The sequence below is a fragment of the Tupaia chinensis genome, unplaced genomic scaffold (assembly GCF_000334495.1).
Source record: "Tupaia chinensis unplaced genomic scaffold, TupChi_1.0 Scaffold000257_1, whole genome shotgun sequence".
Classification (NCBI taxonomy): Eukaryota; Metazoa; Chordata; class Mammalia; order Scandentia; family Tupaiidae; genus Tupaia; species Tupaia belangeri.
The window spans coordinates 3,405,719-3,426,117 of NW_006159737.1; the positions used below are offsets into that span (position 1 = coordinate 3,405,719).

Below are 20,399 nucleotides of genomic sequence, written 5' to 3' on the forward strand. Positions count from 1 at the left end.
GTGGTTGCGTGGCTACCCCCCCCCCCCGGGGGGGTGATTTCTCACTTTCTGTCTCTCTGGCGAGCACAAGTGCCCTATAGGAAGAAATCTAAAAACAAACAAACAAACAAAAAACTCTTTCAAAAGAAATAGAAGGTCAATAGTACCCTAGAGACCTTCCTCATGTGCCTTCACACTCACTAAGGCCATTTCCCAAGGGTAAACTCTATCTTGGTTTCTGACATAAAAGAATTTTCGTCCCTTTTCAAACTTTATGTATAAATTGGAATCATTCAGTACCTTCTCATTTGTGACTGCCTTCTTTCATTCAACATTGTTATTTTGAGAGCTGTTTGTGTTAAGGTTTGTAACTTCAGTTCATTCATTCTCATTGCTGTGTAGTATCCCATTGTGAACACACGGTTGTTGTTCATTGGACTGTTGAGAAATTTAGGTTATTTCTGGTTTCGGCTATTATGTGTAATGCCGATGTATACATTTCAGTATTTGTTTTGGTGACCATAATTATACATTTCTGATGGATATATACCTAAAAGTGAAATTGTTGGGTCCTGAGGTGTTGATGTTTCATATATTTTGCTGTCTATTTTATCTTTTAAATTTTGTTAAAAAATGATTTTATTTAGCTGTATTTACTTATTATTTTAATTTGACCTGAGAGGGACAGAGAGAGAGTGAGAGCGAAAGAGAGGGAGAGAGAAGGAAAGTGAGACAGCAAACTGCCAGGTCCGGGACTTGAACTGTGGTTAGTCATATGGGAGTCCAGTGCCCTTAACCACCATGCCACCTGCTGGCCCCTATGCTTTAAACTTTTAGAGTGTAAATTAAGTAATTAGATCCTCTAGCCTTATGAATATTTAAAATCCTTTTATAGGAAGAGATCTTGAAATACTGTGTTTATTACTATCTAATGAAAAAGTAGATCAGGCCATCAGATGGCGTGGAGTTTAAGGTGACCCACATGGCCATCTTTGAGGTTCCAGGTCCAGACCCAGCAGCTTTAAAATCACACCGTGTCTGTGTGCATGTCCAAAATTCTTATAGGAGAATAGAGGAGAAGGGATTATGGCATGGCCAGCCCCACCGGGTGGGAGGGTGATTTATCACTTTCTCACTTTCTCTCCAGTGAGTGCATGTGATCTATAGCAAAAAGAAAGAAAGAAAAAAAAAACACAACATGGATCTGGTTTTAATTGTCAAGGTGATGAAAATAGTCAATAGTCATTTATTTTTAGAGTATAATTTTCCAAGATGGGAGGAAGAAAGTCACCTCCTTATTCATAGGGATTTCCTAGGAGCTTTCCTGGTTAGGTGAGATCCAGATTGTGTCTTTGGAGGAAGTTCTGTGATGGCTCACTTTGAAAAAAAAAGTTTGGGGACCAGCAGTTGGTGTAATGGCTATGTTGCTGGACTCCTCTATAGTCAACTGCGGTTTGAGTCCTGGACCCGGTGGCTTAAACTCATGCCGGGCACATGTGCATGCGTGTCCAAGATCCCGAGAGGAGAATGGAGAAGGGATTGTGGCGTGGCCATCCCCCCTCGGGGGTGATTTCTCGTTTTCTGTCTCTCTGTCTCTCTCTGTCTTTCTGGCCAACTGCATGCGCCCTATAGCAAAAACCTCTCCCCCCCAAAAAAAAGTTTGAAAAACTGATACAATGAAAGGTAATTCTAATTACACGTGGGAACTTTTTATGTTATCTTTTGATATCTTTGGAACCTTAAAATGTTCCTTAATTGATACAAATTTTATGTCCATTACTTTTTCTTCAGCAAGAATCGATAAATGACCAATAAATGTTATCTGACAATAAAACGATTTTGAAAAGAAAGCCTGATTAAAAATTCAATGTTCTAACTTTCTATCTGAATAAAACATAATTATTTTGCCACATGAGTACCTAAATATGTTATCATTTTATGAAAGAATGAAAATACAATAAAATACAATAACATTATAAAACAGACTTAGAATGAAATCTAAGTAAAATATGACAAGATAATGGACAAAGATAACAGTATGTTAATACATGCAAAATTAAAAATTTAACAAATTAGTGGCCTTCAGTAAGATTTAGGTGAGTGGAATAAATTACATTAATATTATGAAAAATTAACTGGATACATGCAAGGAAGGAGATACGACATTGGGGTAAACTAAGCTTCTTGGAGGAAAATAGTTTTTCAAGCATTTCTTTTTTTAAAGAGAGATTTTTGCTATAGGGTGTGTGTGCTTATCAAAGACACAGAGAAAGAAAGACAGAAATTGAGAAATCACACCCCCCAACCCCGAGGGGTGGGGGAGGATGGCCACATCGCAATCCCTTTTCCTCTGTTCTCCTCTCAGGATTCTGGGCATGGGCATATACATGCCCGACATGAGTCTTGAGCCCTGGTGAGGACTCAAACCATGATCAGCCATGTGGAAGTCCAGCACCACCACCAATACATCATCTTCTGGACCCTCAGGCATTTCTTAAGGGAAAGTATGATTTATGGGGACAATTTGTATAATAAACATTTCAACTGGAAGGTACAGTAAGGGTGAAAAGTTAGAGCTAAAAACGTAAAGGCTTTGAGTGGAGAATTATAATAGCTTCTTTGGTACCCACATATAATTGATGAGAGAAGTTGAGGGAGAAAAATGGGAAGATTATGTAAGGGTTTTAGAAGTGATAACAGTATAGGGACCAGCAGCTGGTGTAATGGCTTCGATGCTGGACTCTCATGTAGTTGACTGCAGTTTGAGTCCCGGACTCAACAACTTAAACTCACACCGGGTGCATGTGCGTACGTGCCCAAGTTTCCAAGAGGAGAATGGAGGAGAAGGGATTGTGACATGGCCATCCCCCCTGGGGGGGGGGGGATTTCTCGTTTTCTGTCTCTCTGTCTCTGCCTTTCTGGCAAGTGCACGTGCCCTATAGCAAAAACCTCTCAAAAAAAAAAAAAAAAGTGGTAACAGTATGAAATTAGTCTACAGCCCACAGGGAGTCATTGGTCATTTCTGAGAATAATTTTATCAGAGCCATGCCTAAGGACTAGACTTTAGTATAAAGTCAAGTACATTGGAAGGTAGGGTTGGATGAGAAAGTTTCTAATTAGTTTCTCCTCATTTTTAAGCTTGTTGCCATATGTATTGCACCCTCTTGTGGCCAAGGCGTGCATCTCAAGCAAAGTTAACATGGTCACTGCAAGCTACATCACACCAGCGCTCAAAGAATTGGAAAAGAGGTAAATTTTAATCATTTTCAAGGTAAGTGGCTCCATGGTGTTGCATTTATTGTATATTCAGCTTTTCATTTTTTCTCTTTCCATCTGCTGCAGTGTGGAAGATGCTGGCATCACGGTCATTGGCGAACTGGGTTTGGACCCTGGTCTTGACCACATGTTGGCAATGGAAACCATAGATAAAGCCAAAGAAGTGGGAGCCAAGGTGAGCCCAGTTTAACCCAAAGATCCCTTAGGAGAAACATTAAAAAGTCTAGCTTCTTGTGTGCAGAAATAATCTTTTGGGATTTTTGATTAAAGGTGCTGCTATGTTATAATTAATATTTTTCCTAGAAATTTAAAACAACATTTTAAGATGGTACAGTAAAACCATATTTAAGTTTTTAGGTAGCAATGAATTTTTAGGAAAATAGAAACTATACTAATATTTTGGTTGAATCAAGATTTTAGATTGCCCTGGAGAGGTAATAAGGTTTGATTTTAAAAGTGGTAAAAATATTTGGAGTATTTTTAGAAATATTTAAAATATTTTTAGAAATAATTAAAAAATATTTAGTCTGTTGTGCATGAAATATTTTTTCCACATTAGTCTGTTGTACATGAAATAGTTTTGCACATGACAAGATACTGTTCGATATGAAAAGGGGATGATTCAGATAAAATGATTTAGCTTTTTGACTGTATAGATAAAATCAATGACATTGTTTTTATTTATTTATTTTTGCGATAGGAAGTTCATGTGTACTTGTGATCCAGAGAGAGCGGTAACCTTGACAGGGTCTTGTCATGCGCCAATCCTTCTTCCCCACCTCCCCTGCTTCTCAGGATCCTGGGTGCCCACTCTTTAGAGGGTTTAAAAAAGTTATATCTGGGGCCAGCAGGTGGCACGGTGGTTAAGGCACTGGACTCCCACATGGCTGACTGTGGTTTGATCCCTGGACCCAGTGGCTTGAAACTCATGCCAGACACGTATATGTTCATGCCCAAAATCCTGAGAAGAGAATGGAGGAAAAGGGATTGTGCCATGGCCATCCCCTCTGTGGGGTGATTTCTCATTTTCTCTTTGTCTCCCCAGCAGGCGTACATGCCCTATAGCAAAAATGTCTCTCTCTCAAAAAAAAAAAGTTACCTGTGTATATGTGTGTGTGTGTGTGTATATGTGTGTGTGTGTGTGTATGTATCTATGTATATATGCCTTTATGGCAGAAAAGGCAAGACATTGGAATAAATAACTATACTCCAGTGGGAGAAGTCCAAAGTATGCTAAAATGTCACAGAAATAATACAACTGTGACTTAGTCAAATGGCGTTAGCTTGAAGGATACATTTTTGAAAGCCTTGATATCTTGAAGAAAGAAGCAACTGTAGCAAGTTTGCTCCATTCATGTCTTCTCAATTACTTAGATACATTATTCTCCCAGACTAATTGTTGATTCTTCCTAACTTCTTGATTCTTTAATTTACAGATTGAATCTTACATTTCCTACTGTGGTGGGCTTCCAGCCCCTGAACATTCAGACAATCCTTTGAGATATAAATTTAGCTGGAGTCCCCTGGGAGTGTTGATGAACATCATGCAGCCGGCCACCTATCTGCTCAATGGAGAGGTGAAGGATTATCATGGAAGCTGTAGAGATAACAAACCCGCAATGAACATCTAAGCAAGTCTGGGCTCTTTCTCTCTGAAACCAGGGCCCTTTAGTAATTAATGGCTTTGCTGCCCATCCCCCTTACCTTCTTCTGTAGGTGCTCTCCTCTGTGTGGCCTCCTCTCTGGTAGCAGCAAAGCCTATGCTTACTCTTCTCTCTCTGACTTCTTGAAAGTTGCTTTTGCAATTTGAAAATTCTTTTCTCAAGTTTTCTATATACATTAATACTCTTCACGCTTATGTCAGTAAGATAGATATTTACTGAATAGCTACAAAATTATACTATGTGCTGAACTTTGGGCAAGGCACCAAAGACTTGCAGGGGATGAAGTTCCTGCCCGTAAAGAATTCACAGCTACACAGGTACTGGTCTTGGAATGCGGCATTTCGTGGGTGAAGGCAAGAAGCTAAGATGTCTTCCCTAGCTGCTGCGTAGCAGGCCATAAGATCTTTCTGAGGTTAGCATTACTTTCATCTTTTTATAATAGGATACTCTGGCTCTGAGAGAATGTCAAAGGCCATTTGGCAGGGATTTGAACCCAGGCCTAATTAACTCCAAAGCCTTATCTTTCCCCTTTGGCCAGATTGTTTTATAGCAAAAAAGAGAGACACTGGAGTAAATAGCTATAATCCAGTGGGAGAAGTTCCAAAGTATGCTAAAGTGTCACAGAAATATGGATGAGATGGCAATTGATTTGACCTTGGTGAAGAGGTTGTTGGGGTAGGGAATGGGGGCTGGGAAGGGAGGGAGCAGGACAAGCCGTGAGGAGGATGTGCTTGGCTTTGACGGGTAAGAAGGACCTAGCCCAGTGGTGATGCTACTCTGCATGATATCGCAGACTTTCTAGGGAGAAAGCAGGCGTTGGGGGCGTGGATAACTGGATAACTGAACCCAAAGTTCAAGAGATTGCAAGTGGCAGAGACGGTGGGGAATCACATCTGTCTGACTTCATAACTTATATTCTTTTCTTTTTTTTTGGAACGGTTTTTGCTATAGGGCGTGTGCGCTTGCCAGACAGACAGAAACAGAGAGACAGAAAGCGAGAAATCACCCCCCAGGGGGGATGGCCACACCGCAATCCCTTCTCCTCCATTCTCTTATCGGGATCATGGGCACACACACACACGCGCGCCCGGCGTAAGTTTTAAGCCGCGGGTGCCGGGACTCGAACCGTGATCGACTATGTGGGAGTCCAGCGACATAGCCATTACACTAACTGCTGGTTCCCATAGCTTATATTCTTAAAGAGCATCAAGGAAGACTCCTATTTGGGGGAAAACATGACAAAATCGGCAGTACTCTGAATCGTGTGTTCTGGCCACCTCACTTGGCCGGCACACAGGGATGCGATCTGATCAGATGTGTCTTGAAAAGATGGTTCTGACAACAGTATTGTCAATTCTTAATGTATCTGTGGATCTCAATGTATTCGGGGAGTTAAATAACAGAATTTGTTAAGGAACAAGGTGAATGATGTCATCAGCCACTGTCTTTTGTGCCTATCATGGAGGGCAGACGTATCGACATGGCTGTACATTAGAACCGTCAGGAGAGTTTAAAAAGGTCTCATATTTTCTAATCGGCCCCATGCCCATAGGTTCTGATTTCATCCGGGTTCACGATTTTGAAGATCTGCCCAAGGGATTCTGCTGTACAGCTGAGTTGGAGAACAGCTGGTTTAATGAGCAGAACAACACTTAAACTAAGGCTCAGGAACGGGACCCTTGAGTTCTGGTCTGAGCACTGACCTCCCTCCCTGAGTCACTAAAAACTGGACAGTTGTCAAAGCCCACTGCTCTCGCCTCGCCATGTGTAACACGAGGGGTGATGTTTCATCCAGGGCTCCAATTCTGTGAATCATGTCTGATGTTCTCCAAGTCACAGCCTGTCTCCTCTTGTATTTCAACGGCTCCTTCCCCCTTCTCGATCTTGCAGAAGAGACTAGCCTGCGTTTGGAATTAACAAACATGTTAAAGCAGGAAACATTCTTGATTCCGCTGGACAAACATTTATTTTCAGAAGGTCATGTGTATGATACAGATGATAACAGTGAAGGGTGAGCAGAATGCAAGCCATGCGACAAAAAGAATAAGGGACTGTCTACGAGTGGGCTGGCTTTGTACTGTGGCTCTGCTCTGTCATTGCTGGTGGGGCGAATCGTGGATTCCTTGCATGAGATAGAGACAGTAAAACCAGCCTTACAACTGCTTGCAGTATGGCTCAGGGAGGGCCTCTAGATTACAATGTCCCTAACTGCAGATGGTCAGGCATGACAGAAGTCTCTAGTAAATACTGGTCACATAAAGAATGGCCATGGGAGCTCAGGAAAAACAGCAGGCTATGTTCAGGCAGCAGAAGTTGTATTTGTTGAATCTAAAGGTGCCCCTTTCATCCTGACCTCCTCTTGTAAAGAGAAATACTTTTTGCATCTTCCCGACAGAATGAAGCTGAAAAGAAAACATAATGCTTTTCTCTTTCTCTGTCTCTTTTTTCTTTCTCCTTCTTTCTTTCTTTGCTTCCTTCCTTCCTTCCTTCCCTCCCTCCTTTTTCTTTCTTCTTTTTCTCTCTCTCCCTTCCTTCTCTTTTTTCTTTCTTTTTTTCTCTCTTTCTCTTTCATGTTTCTTTCTTTTCTTCTTTCTCTTTTCCTTTTCTTTCTCTTTCTAAAATAGCCCCTTTGCATGGTCCTATTCATGTTTCCTCAGTGGAAGAAGATTTTTCCTGACCACTCCAGCCCCCATTTCAGTATTATTTCATCTAAATGTAATCAAAGGGTCAGACTTTCATTCTTTGTGTCTAGGAATTTTCCAGGTGCTGTATTATTCACTCAGTAATTCAAGTGCATCACACTGTCTCTAAGCGGTATTGTTAAACTTCTTAAAACCTCTCTTGTATTCTTGACCTTCCACTACCTCTGTCACCATCAGTTTTTGCCATGGAATAGCCTCAAATAATTCATAGACTCATAATGGGGAAGCTGAGTGACCTCTCTGACTTCTACTTAAAGTTGAAGCTCTGAACTTTTCCAGCAATGAAATAGTGGCTTATGAAATAAGATAGCTCATTGTCCTATATCCTTGCAGAAATTTCCAGCCACCAGCCATATTTTCAGCTTCTTATATAATTCCTAACAAATCTAATTTCCTCCCACATGTTTGGAGACTATGGTTTTGTCTTCTTTTAGTTTCTTGCCCTTCCCAACCAGTGGTTTCTTAGATGGTCTTCTGTTGCTATCACAGAATACCAGAGACAGATAATTTTTTTTTTTTGAGAGGTTTTTGCTATAGGGTGCGTGCACTCACCAGAAAGACAAAGACAGACAGACAGAAAGTGAGAAATCACCACCCCCACCACCCCATAGGGGATGGCCATGCCATAATCCCTTCTCCTCCATTCTCCTCTCAAGATCTCAGGCACACACACACATGTGCCTGACATGAGTTTAAGCCACCGGGTCCGGGACTCGAACCATGGTTGACTACATGGGAGTCCAGCGACATAGCCATTACACTAACTCCTGGTCCCCACAGACAGATAATTTATGAAGAAAGAAAATGCATTACTTACAGTCCTAGAGACAGGGACATCTACAGGCGTGGCCCTGGCGTGTGCTCAGCATCTGGCGAGGGCCTTCTTGCTGTGTGATAACACAAGGCAGCACGTGGTAAGACGGCAAGAGAGGGCACGTGGAAGAACTGCGTGAGCGCACCACGCCTGCTTCCACAGCAAGCTGCTTATGCTAGAACAACTCCTCAGGGAACGGATTCACTCCGATAGAACTGCAGCCTCACCCTCTTAACCCGTTCCTAAGAGTGGAGGGATAAAGTGTCTGATGCATGAACTTTTGGGAGAACATTCGAACCATTGCAGGTGGAATGTTATCCTTCATTGGTGACAAGGCAGAGCGTTGCCATCAACCCTCTCCTCCAATCACCTCTCCCCATCTACCCCAGCTAAGCATATCCTCTAAGTAAGCACTTTGCTGGCTCAGTAAGCATGGCTTCAAGAGAAATTGCCTAGCCCTCTTTCCATTGTCTGCTGTCACCCTGACAGCAGCACCCAGCCTTTTCTTTGCAGGAAATCCAGAGCTGCCCCTGCTCTCCTTTGCCTGCAGTCATTGTGAATGCAGTCCTCAGATGCTTCACTGGTGGCAAAATCTGGAATGCTGTCATATCCCTTTCAAAATACGGATTCAGAGAGAAGTACAATGAAGAAGACAGAGTGGTGTAGTAGAAAGAACGTGGGCATTGGAGTCAGATAGACTTAGATTGAAAACTGGCTCTGAGTGGCTCTCAGTCTCAGTACCCATCTCTGAAAAATGGTTTATGACATGGGTTTAAGGTAAAGACACGCAGCTAGCCCTCAGTTACTGATGGTGTGTTTCCTGTGCTAATGTTCTCATCGGTTTAGTGAGCAAGCTTATTGTGATTCTTTGAATGTTTGTTCTGAAACTTGATAGTGATTGTCAATGGTTGGGAGACCGATATATAAACATGTCTTTCTGTCTTCATCCAAATCATTAAGAAAAGAGTAAATGCCACAGTATTTATTGTTGAGCCCCATAGTATGTCATTAGAAATCCAACCTGAACTTAGATCAAATGATGATTGTCCAGTAATTGTTGGATCAGCATTCTTAGCCAACTGTCATTCTCTATGAATCCTGACTATTCATTGTACATTTCCCTACTCTCATCACAAAGATTTCATAATACACTTATGGATGATCTGATTTATTTCTGCTTAGCAAAGTACTAAACTATTGTGGTCTCTACTAGATTTTTTTTCTTTTTTCTTTTTTTCTCTTTTTAAGTAAGCAAACAGAACTTCAGAATTGCCATACGGTATAGAAATGAGATGGGTGCAGAGTCTCTTAAAGTCAAATTTTGCCTTCTTCTTAGATTTTTTTCTTTTAATTTAGAACCCTGTTAGAATAAATTTATTTTAAAGTATTAATACAGAAATAGTCTCTCTGGGAATGGTTTCTGTGTAGTTCAAAGGTTTACAGAAAATTAATTGAGAAGCAGTCCTCCTATACTTGAAATTTTCACTCTTGGGATTTTTGATGGTCCTCAACACTGCAAAATGAGATTTTTTTTAACTGAAAAGACTCCACTGCTGTGAGTATAGCCTCTTTCCTTCAGCCATATGTAAATGAGTTTCCACTTTCTCATACCAAAGTATAGTAAAAAATCTATCTCAGAATAAGCTATGGAATCATTAAGTTTAGAGAAAGTCTCCTATGGGTGAATTCCTCTGACCCCATCCCCCCATTTTCTTTTTAAAATATTTATTATTTACACTTAATCACCATACATCTTTATAGTGTATAAAACATGTTTTTCACCCAGCATAAATACAGTGCATATCAGTCAAAACAAATACATTGTATCATACATTATCATTGACAATTCATTTCTATGTCAATTAAATGCATTGTTTATTTTTCCCTCTGTTTACCCATATGAGAGAATCTTCAAAACATTCATGGAAAATATATATTATGAACAACTATGTATGGATTTCAAACTCTTTTGGAAACAAAATAAACTAGTACTTTAATTTTGTCCCCCACCCCCACTTTTTTGAAGTCCCCTCATATACCCAAAGATTTACTAGCCCAGGCTATGTTCCTGGTAATCTCTCTAGCACAGTTCCTAGTGCTTGGTAGGCAGTCGCTAAATGTTTGTTCAATTAGTTAAGGAGTGACTGGTAGACAGGAATCTTATCTTATTCACCACTCTTCTTAATCCCTCCACAATTCGTGTGATCCCTGGAACATATAGAGAAGCTGCTCAGTACATGTTTGCTGAGTGAATGAAATGTTCAAGACTTGTGCCCGATGTGGCATTCAGAAGTACGAATATTGTCTTTGCCATTTGAGCATAGAAACCATTTTAAAAAGTATAGGTTGCTTTCAGCAACCAATTGTTTCTTTTTTTTTTTTTTGTTTTTGGAGAGGTTTTCGCTATAGGGCGCATGCGCTCGCCAGACAGACAGAGACATAGAGACAGAAAGCGAGAAATCACCCCCCAGGGGGGATGGTCACGCCGCAATCCCTTCTCCTCCGTTCTCCTCTCGGGATCTTGGGCACGCACGCACACGCGCCCGGCGTGAGATTTAAACCACCGGGTCCGAGACGCGAACTGCGGTCCACTACGTGGGAGTCCAGCGACCCAGCCATTACGCTAACTGCTGGTTCCCCAATTGTTTCTTTTTAAAACAATTCTACTGGGACATAGAATTCTATGTCATTATATTCATGAGTGAGGAAAAAAATAAAACACAAGAAAGACCTTATGTTTAGCAAAACTAAATGCTTTAAGTCATATTTGAAAGTTCGGGAGAATAATGGCCTTGTGAATTATGTTATTAGTGGAAGAGCTTAAGTATGGAATGCTGACTATGGTGGTTGCATTTTTATTCAGACCCTTATTGCTTTCCTTTATACCAGTGAGGCAGATAAACCCGAAAGGGAACAAACTGTTGCAACCCCACGTGTGTCTTTTCAATGTTCCTTAGATTGTGAACGTCGCAGGGGGAGTCTCATTTCTTGACGCGGTTACTTCCATGGATTATTTCCCGGGATTGAATTTGGAAGGCTATCCTAACAGAGACAGTACAAAATACGCTGAGATTTATGGCATTTCATCTGCTCACACTTTGCTGCGGGGAACACTGAGATACAAGGTAAGTGATTGTACTTGCATGCATTCCTTCCTGATGGGGACTGCATTTTTCATTTGTTTGGCCTCACTTACCAGGACAGATCTGACACATGGCAGCAGATCGTTGAATACTTATTGACTACTGACGTCATTTATAAAAAATCATTTATAGAGGTCACCATAAAAATACATTTCTAAGGGACCAGCAGATGGTGTAATGGCTATGTTGCTGGACTCCCATGTAGCCAATTGTGGTTCAAGTCCAGGACCCAGTGGCTTAAACTCATGCTGGGTGCCTGTGTGTGCGTGCCCAAGATCCCGAGAGGAGAATGGAGGAGAAGGGATTGCGGCATGGCCATCCCCCCCAGGGGGGTGATTTCCTGCTTTCTGTCTCTCTGTCTCTCTCTGTCTTTCTGGCGAGCACACAAACCCTATAACAAAAACCTCTCCAAAAAACACAAATTATATATGTATGTGTATATATATATATATATTTCCAAGATTAAAAAAAAGCTCATAAATCACCATTTTATATGTTAGATGAAGTGTTTCCTCATATCAGATCCCTAGAACCTAGAAGCAATCTGAACATTTTTTTTTGTTTTTCCCTTTGAAACATACTTACACCGAATTAGCATACACAAACATGATTTCTTTTATTAGTAACCTTTGAACAGTTTGAATAATATAACCTTTCAGAAATGTGAAAATTACTAGCTGACCATACTTTTAATGGTGAAATCTCTGAAGGCTATAGGAACTATCTTAGATTTTAATGATTCTCTTGTTCTCTAAAATTATTTCCCACACTTTTTCTTCTCTCTCTCTCTACTTGAGCAATAATTGAAGCAGCAGTGAAGTTCTCTATTCCACCCTCCCTCCGGTTTTCACACAGGACAACAAATCATTTCTGTCTTCATTCACGTCATCTGCCATTCAGAATCTATCCAGTTGTTTGTTTTGTTTAGTGGATTGGAATGCCCAGTGATGGGGCGAGAACATGGAGATGAAGAATACACATACACACATAAAAATATATAATATGTAATATAATAAAAACAACTTCCTTGCTGTATATACCTACAGCTCAGCAGCTAAATAAGGAACTGCACTTTGCATTACTTTGATACAGAAATGTACAAAATGCTATGGGAATTTGGAGAAGGGAGTGCCCACTTGCCTCAGAGGCATGCTGAGCTGAGGTTTAAGAGAGGATTAAACATTTCATGGATGAAGAAAAGTGGTTGATATTTCCAAGCACAGGAGCACATGCACAGAAGCCCTGGTCTCTGGAAGAACACTGTGAGGGGTGGAGAAGATGACTGAGAGTAGGGCTGGAGGAACATACTGTTGTGGGTTTTATATAATGTACCAAAGACTTTGGACTTGTCCCATGAACAATGATGGCTACACAAGGAGGTTTTTTTTTTTTTTTTTTTTTTTTTTTTTTTTTTTTATCAGAGTGGTGATATGATCTTAACCACTAGAAAGATATCTCTCTGATTTCTACCTTTTTTCCTACTCTCTATATGCCTCGGGGTAGTGTTTTTTTTTTTTTCTTTAAAGAGTTATTTATTTAATCTTATTTGTTATTATTTTAAAAATTTGTTTTAGGGTATGTACACTCACGAGAGAGACAGATAGAGAGAGAGAAAGTGAGAAAGCAAGCCGCCAAGTCTGGGACTCAAACCACGGTCAGCCATGTGGGAGTCCGGCACCCTAACCACCACACCACCTGCTGACCCCATTAATTGGTAGAATGAATTATTTGCTTTCTTGTGGAGATGAGTATTCACATAAGTTCATCCTTCCATTATATTGGGTTGTTGGAAAAGTCATGATGCATTTTCACATAATAAACATATAGAAATCATCATGACTTTTCAGACAATCCCAAGAAGGAGCACTACTGACTATTTTATTAAATAATATTTTGCTGACTGGACGGTGTATAAAAAAAAATCAAAGAAATTTTCCTTTATACTGCCAGAAAATACTGTTCCTATGTTACACACAAACAGAAGACTCAAGTTTTTCCCGAACTCTTGTATAAGTTATTGAAATGTTTGCAACACTGCTGTCTCAGCTGGGGGCTAGCAGTGGTTGTATCCATATTAGTAATACAAATGACTATTGCAACTTGCTTTTTAAAAAAATAATTATGAAGATCCCTCTTTTCAAAAAAGCTTGAACATTTTTTTCTTTTGAAGAAATAATTTCATATGCTTATTACTTCTTGTTTCAGGGATATGCCAAAGCTTTGAATGGATTCGTAAAACTGGGTCTTATTAATAGAGAAGCATTTCCTGCCCTTCGACCTGAGGCCACTCCTCTCACCTGGGTGAGTGACTCCAGATTATGTGCTGTCCGTTGCTCTTCAGAATGTCTTCTGAAACGGTCAAGAGTGAATTCTGCTTTGAACCTGGAAGGAACCCATTCAGTAGCATATGTGCAGGAAGATAAATCCTGACTCCTAAGTCCCTTTTCCCTTTACTATTATGGGAGGATGAAGAGGGCATGGGACTGACATGCCAAACCTGGTTCCAGCAGCAACTTCTACCACTTAATTACTCTCTGAGCCCTGAGAAGAGATGCACCACTGTCTGCCTTGAGTCCTAGGCGTTTCCAATTGTGACAGCAGAAACTTGGGCCCACTGAAAGTAATAATTCAGGGCAGATGCTGGTGTGTCACAGAACTGGGTTCTCAGCCGCGCATTCCAACAGCCCTCTTATCCGGCCGTTCATATCCATGAAAATGGTTTCAGTGACTGAGTTTATGTCCATATCTGGGTTATATCAAAATCTTAGAGTCTCAGGGTTGGTAAGGGCTTTGGAGGCTTGGAACTGACTGTAAAGGAGAGTTTTAGCTACCTGCCAGAATTTACCTCAATACCAGCTGATAAACCAGTTTAAACTAGTGTGCTCATCTTCCAGCTGTTATGCCAGAACGAGTCAGGGAGAGACTGCTATTGTGAATCCCAGTAAATCTCTTAAAGAAGCCGGGATTCAAGGATTTGCATATCTGTGAGCCATTCCAGTCTAAGTTCTTCTATCATAAACATACCTGATGGACCACAGTGAATATCTGTAGAGTGAATCTGAGATTGAGGTAGATGAGTTGGGAAGGTTGGTGCAGGTGTTCTAGCGTGTCCCAGTATTTTGGTCCTAATAGTCTAAAGCAGGTTTTATTTTTTCTTCTTTTTTTATATAGTAGCAGATTGTAAATATTTTAGGTTTTATGGATCATACAATATGTCAAAATGGCTCAATTCTGCCATTGACATAAACAAATGAGCATGACTGTGTTACAATAAAATTTTTATTTAAAAAAACAGGTGGCAAGCCAAAGTTGTTCTATGAACCATTTTGTTGACCTCCTGATATAGAGCATAGCTTGTGTAGAAAATAGAAAAAACTGTGTGTCTACTGTTACAGTATTTTTCCTTTGAGATTTTATCTGCAAGATTTTTCTCATTTCTTGAACCTACTAAAGAACTCTGGTTGCTACTGGCAACCTCAACAGTAAGCCCTTTCCACTTTATCCTGGTCAAAATTGACAACTGGAGGGTGGGGGAGAGAGAATGGTGAAAACAGTGACAGAGTGATAGACAAAGGCAAGAACTGGTAAATATGATACCATCTGTTAGTATTGAATTGATATCATGACCCATGTGTGCAGACATGTGTATGTGTGTGTGTGTGTGTGTGTGTGTGTTGTAATTTATTTCTAATTATTTATAATGAACATATTTGTGGCACATTTGTGGTCCAATTTCTTAATAGGATCATTTCTCAGTTAATTTACTTTTTATTTTATTAGGAACTTACGATTTTTACCTTTAATTTTCCAACCAGAAAGAACTCCTCTGTGACCTTGTTGGAATTTCACCCTCCTCCAAGCGTGACGTGCTTAAGGAAGCTGTCCTGAAGAAACTAGGAGGAGATACTGCCCAACTGGAAGCTGCCGAAACGTAGGCACCCACCATTCAACTTAGATCTAAAGTTAGAAGAGCAACAATTTTTGGTCCTTTCCAGTCAAAGATCAAGACAGAACCAAACTTTGGTTATTTATCTTTGATTAATTTACTATTCTCACAGTGGACTGTTATAGAGAGATTGATATGTACCATGCTCATGTGGGGATAAAAAGTAGATAGAGGAAAATTCAATGCAGGTATTTATTTTGAAATACTTTACCACTCAGTTTCTGAGCAAGCCAAGTTTTGTTTTCCTATAGGAGATTCTGAGTCTTCCAACTACTTTAAAACATTCATTTACATTTCTCCTATGCATTAGGCTGGTATAGTGTGGGAGAATGAACCTGTAAATGAATCTCATAAAAAGCTTTGGAAAAGAGATTTACAATGCCTCTACCATGCTCCAGCGAGCAGTAATTGAGGGTACCTGGGGGTGATTCTGAAGGTAAAAACATTGTGTTGTTATCTTACAACTTAAGAGAGGCCTATGATTTGGACTCTCATGTCATGAGTCTGCCCCTCCCCCCACTTTTTTTTAGAGGTTTTTGCTATAAGGTGCATGCACTTGCCAGAAAGAGAGAGACAGGGAGACAGAAAGCAAGAAATTACCCCCAGAGGGGATGGCCCCACTGCAATCCCTTCTCCTCCATTCTCCTCTTGGGATCTTGGGCACACATGGACACATGCTGGCATGAGTTTAAATCATTAAATCCAGGACTCAAACCACGGTCAACTCCATGGAGTCGAGCAACATAGCCATTATACCAACTGCTAGTTCAAAGTCTGCCATTTTAAAGTAAAATTCAAGAAGCTCCCTTTCACATGCAGAGGACTTGAACTAATGCAGCCATCTCTTGTGCTTTTCAGGCTGGGCTTACTTGGGGATGAACAAGTCCCTCAAGCAGAGTCCATTGTAGATGCACTGTCCAAGCATTTGGCCAAGAGACTTTCCTATGGTAAGCCAAGAGGAAGAATCAGGGATGGGAGGGTTCAATACGAGGGAAAGGGCATGTGGTTATTTTATCAGAAAAAAAGAATATGAAAGTTATTTTTTCTTCTTTTTTTTTCTAAAGTTATTTTATTTAACTTTACTTATTTATTTATTTATTTATTTTAATTTGACCAGAGAGTGACAGAGTGAGACAGAGAGAGAGAGAGAGAAAGTGAGACTGCCACAACATTCAGAACTCGAAACACCGTCAACCATGTAGGAGTCCACACCCTAAACCACCACCAGAATATGCGAATTATTAAGAGAATTATTATTATATGAGAATTATTACGTAAAAGTGACTGGATAATAAGGGAAAGAAGCATAAATATTAGTTTTACTTCTAATTTTAGTGCATTAGAAACATGCCAAAGAAGCATTTCTGGGAGTAAAGGATGTGGCCTCTGTATCTACAGTAAGGCCCTTGTGTCTATAACCAGGCTATAGTGATATTAAACTGGACAAAAAGATATGATCAGAGTTATAATTTTGTTGATTTTTTGTACTTAGTTTTTGGGCTAAAAAGCAGCACAGGTAATTGCCTAATGACCATATATAATGGGTAGGGAAACTTGTGAGAATAAAGTGACAGGAGAGGGAGATGCAATGCAATATCTGAATTGTAATGAGAGTAGTGTTTTCAAATGTCTTTATTTATTTTAAGGCCCTGAAGAAAAAGATATGATAGTGATGAGAAACAGCTTTGGAATTAGACATCCTTCTGGACATTTGGAAAACAAAATTATTGATCTTATTGTTTACGGGGATGTCAATGGATTTTCAGCAATGGCTAAAACTGTGGGGTTACCGACCGCCATGGCAGCCAAAATGCTGCTCGATGGTAAGTTCTGTTTATTTGAGAAATGCATATAGCCTCCATATCCCAAGTCATTCAGTGCCTGTATATCAACTGATTGCTCTTGAATGTAACACTGGCATTCATTGGAAGTGAACCATCTTAGAAGATCCAAGATGGCTGCCTAGGAGGTCTCTTTGTGAAGAGTAATGAAGATGGGCTTTGCAGGTAGACTGGATTCCCAGGTCAGTTACAAGGTGGCTGAGTGATGGGGTGCAAGTGACTCTGCACCTCTGAGCCAGAGTTTTGTCAAATTTAAAGTAGATATTGTCATCTGAAATTCATAGTTATTGTAACAATTAAGTGAAATAACACGTAAAGCTCCTCCCATAGAGGGGCCCCTTGGGAATATTAACTCCTTCTTTCCTACTTCAGATTTTGCTGTTTTGGTTGTAGTAACTGAAATAGCCAAGGGTATTCAGGTCCAGATCCTCAAGCATATGGAGCATGTTTCAGTAATGTTCTGATCTCTGCATATTATCAGTATACAAAAAATATTTCAAACTAGGCAAATTAAAATCTCAGCTCTTCACTCTTCCCTTAAAAGCATATATATATTCTATAATCATTACTTCTGAATATAATAATACCTCATTTGGCCCTTGTGAAAGAATCGAGAGAGTAAACCAAAGCATATGCAAGTGAAATAATGAGAAAACATATCTACATTTACATCTTCATTAATGTTAAATTAAAGCCTACTTATTTATTGAGGTATCAGACTAAAGAAATGAGAAGAATGGAGTAGTCATGGCTTTATAGAAAAGTGTTCAGACTGACTTTTTCAGCAATGCTAACAAGTGACTGTGCTCAAATAATCAGATTGATTTTACTTCAATCTGTCAATATTATGTCTTTTTTTTCCTCCTCCAAATAACATCAGCAAATGAAGCAGACCAGTTACATTTACTTTTTACTCTTACTGTCTTAGCAGTGATGAAGTTGTGTACAAGTTTTGACACCATCCCTACATCTAGCTGTGCTTTCTATCTAAACTTAACCCTTTTTCCTTACAGAATGCTGACTAAGTAATCATTTAGAAGGAGACATTTAAGCGTCTATCTGAAAAATACCTACGCCTCCAAAAATTCATTGTTTCTGGGTTTCTTGCTATGTGGAGAGTCTTGCTGTCAAAATTACCTTTAGTACCATATTTAAAATGGTAAACATATGTTAATTTTCTCCCAGGTGAAATTGAAGCCAAAGGTCTGATGGGGCCCTTTTCAAAGGAAATCTATGGACCAATACTGGAGAGAATTAAAGCAGAGGGCATTATATATACCACACAGAGCACAATCAGACCATAATTGGGAATTACACTTTATTTTCATCTTCCCAGGCAACACAGCTATGAACATTTGTGTGACAAACGTGCTTGCTAATTTTTCATTTTAATGTCTAAAGCATGATATGTTTTAATTAAGTCAATGTAATTGTGTTTTTGAAATATGAATCTCTTTTGGTATAAAAACATTTGGAATAAGAAATGCCAGTCATTACTAGAGAACTTTAATAATTCTACCACTTTTTTATATGTATGTAAAAGTGATGATGATCATGCCATTTGTTAATTTATTGTCACTTTTTTTCTTACAAGAATGTATTTTCCTATAATCAACAGATGAGTTTTACTTTTTTAGTAAAAAAATTTTCTCATATGGCTATATTTTTGTATTTTAAAAATGGACTCAGTTATATATCTTTCGAGCACCTGACTACAAACCTTTGCAAAAATGTTTCATGCTTTTTTTGTGAAGTTGTGATTGTTTTTAGTAAATTTATTTTCTCATGGGTGTTTGCAAAAGGGAATAAATAAGATTAGTTTACAATACACATGAGCACCTCATTAGCCACAGAAAAAGTATTACTCAAAATCTTACATGCTTTTATGATAAAAGCATGCAACAAACTAAGAATAGAAGGGAAGATCATCCACTTGATAAAGAGCATTTATGAAAACTTACAGGTAACATCATACCTAATGGCGAAAGACTGAATGCTTTTCTAAGATCAGAAGCAAAACAAGGACGTCTGCACTGCCACTTCTATTTCACATATGTAGGAGGTGAAGCCAGTGCAACTGGTCAAGAAAATGAAATAAAACGTATCTATATTGGAAAGGAAGAAGCAAAACTCTATTTTCAGATGTTATGATCTAATGCATATAAATTCAGAAGACATTCAGAGAAAATCCAAAGACATACTATCATAATAGAAAACAAAACATTAGGACTAATAAATGAATTCAACAAAGACACAGGATACAATGTTAATATCAGTAATTATTGTTACATATGGTATCAATAAATAAAAAAAGACATTAAAAAGTTCAGTTTTCAATAACATAGAAAATAATAATATAGCAATAGAATTGATAGTCTAGAAATGATGTTTGCATTTATGGTCATTTGATATTTGAAATGGGTGTTAAGACAATTCAATGGTGGGGAAAAGGGTTTGTTTTATTATTATTTTATAAAATGGTGCTTGGACACCTGGATATCCACATGCAGAATACTAAAGTTGGGGCCAGGTGATGGTGCGGTAGTAATACAGTTGGACCCACATGGGAAAGGTTCTGGATTCACATCCTGGGGCCTCTCTGAGCATGCTGAGTGTGTACGTGTGTGTCTATGATCCAGGCCAGCTGAGACTAAAGGTAAATCATGATGTGAAGACCCTGTTGGGAATGCCTGTCTCCTTTTCTCTCTCTTCATGCACATATACTTTTTTAATGGAAGAGTTACCAAATAACATAAAAATGAAGTTGGACCCCTACCTCATTTTTTTTCTTTTTGGAGAGATTTTCACTGTAGAGCGCGTGTGCTCGCCAGACAGAGAGAGACATAGAGACAGAAAGTGAGAAATCACCCCCCAGGGGGGATGGTCACGCCGCAATCCCTTCTCCTCCATTATCCTCTCAGGATCTTGGGCACGCATGCACACGCGCCCGGCGTGAGTTTTAAGCCACCGGGTCCAGGACACGAACCCGGTCGACTACGTGGGAGGCCAGCGACATAGCCATTACACTAACTGC

At 39.6% G+C, this 20,399-nt stretch overlaps 1 protein-coding gene across 1 annotated transcript in view; it reads left to right on the forward strand.

Annotated features, from left to right (window-relative positions):
- The window catches only part of AASS (aminoadipate-semialdehyde synthase), a 74,413-nt gene extending 54,525 nt beyond the window's left edge, over nt 1-19,888 (forward strand). The window contains exons 16-24 of the mRNA XM_006149214.3: nt 3,118-3,228; nt 3,322-3,430; nt 4,692-4,832; nt 11,393-11,560; nt 13,784-13,879; nt 15,394-15,509; nt 16,383-16,471; nt 17,171-17,347; nt 18,551-19,888. Coding sequence (XP_006149276.1) covers nt 3,118-3,228; nt 3,322-3,430; nt 4,692-4,832; nt 11,393-11,560; nt 13,784-13,879; nt 15,394-15,509; nt 16,383-16,471; nt 17,171-17,347; nt 18,551-18,669 — 1,126 coding nt within the window. The 3' untranslated portion in view covers nt 18,670-19,888. The remainder of the gene's footprint in view (nt 1-3,117; nt 3,229-3,321; nt 3,431-4,691; nt 4,833-11,392; nt 11,561-13,783; nt 13,880-15,393; nt 15,510-16,382; nt 16,472-17,170; nt 17,348-18,550) is intronic.
- The last annotated feature ends 511 nt before the right edge of the window (nt 19,889-20,399 follow it).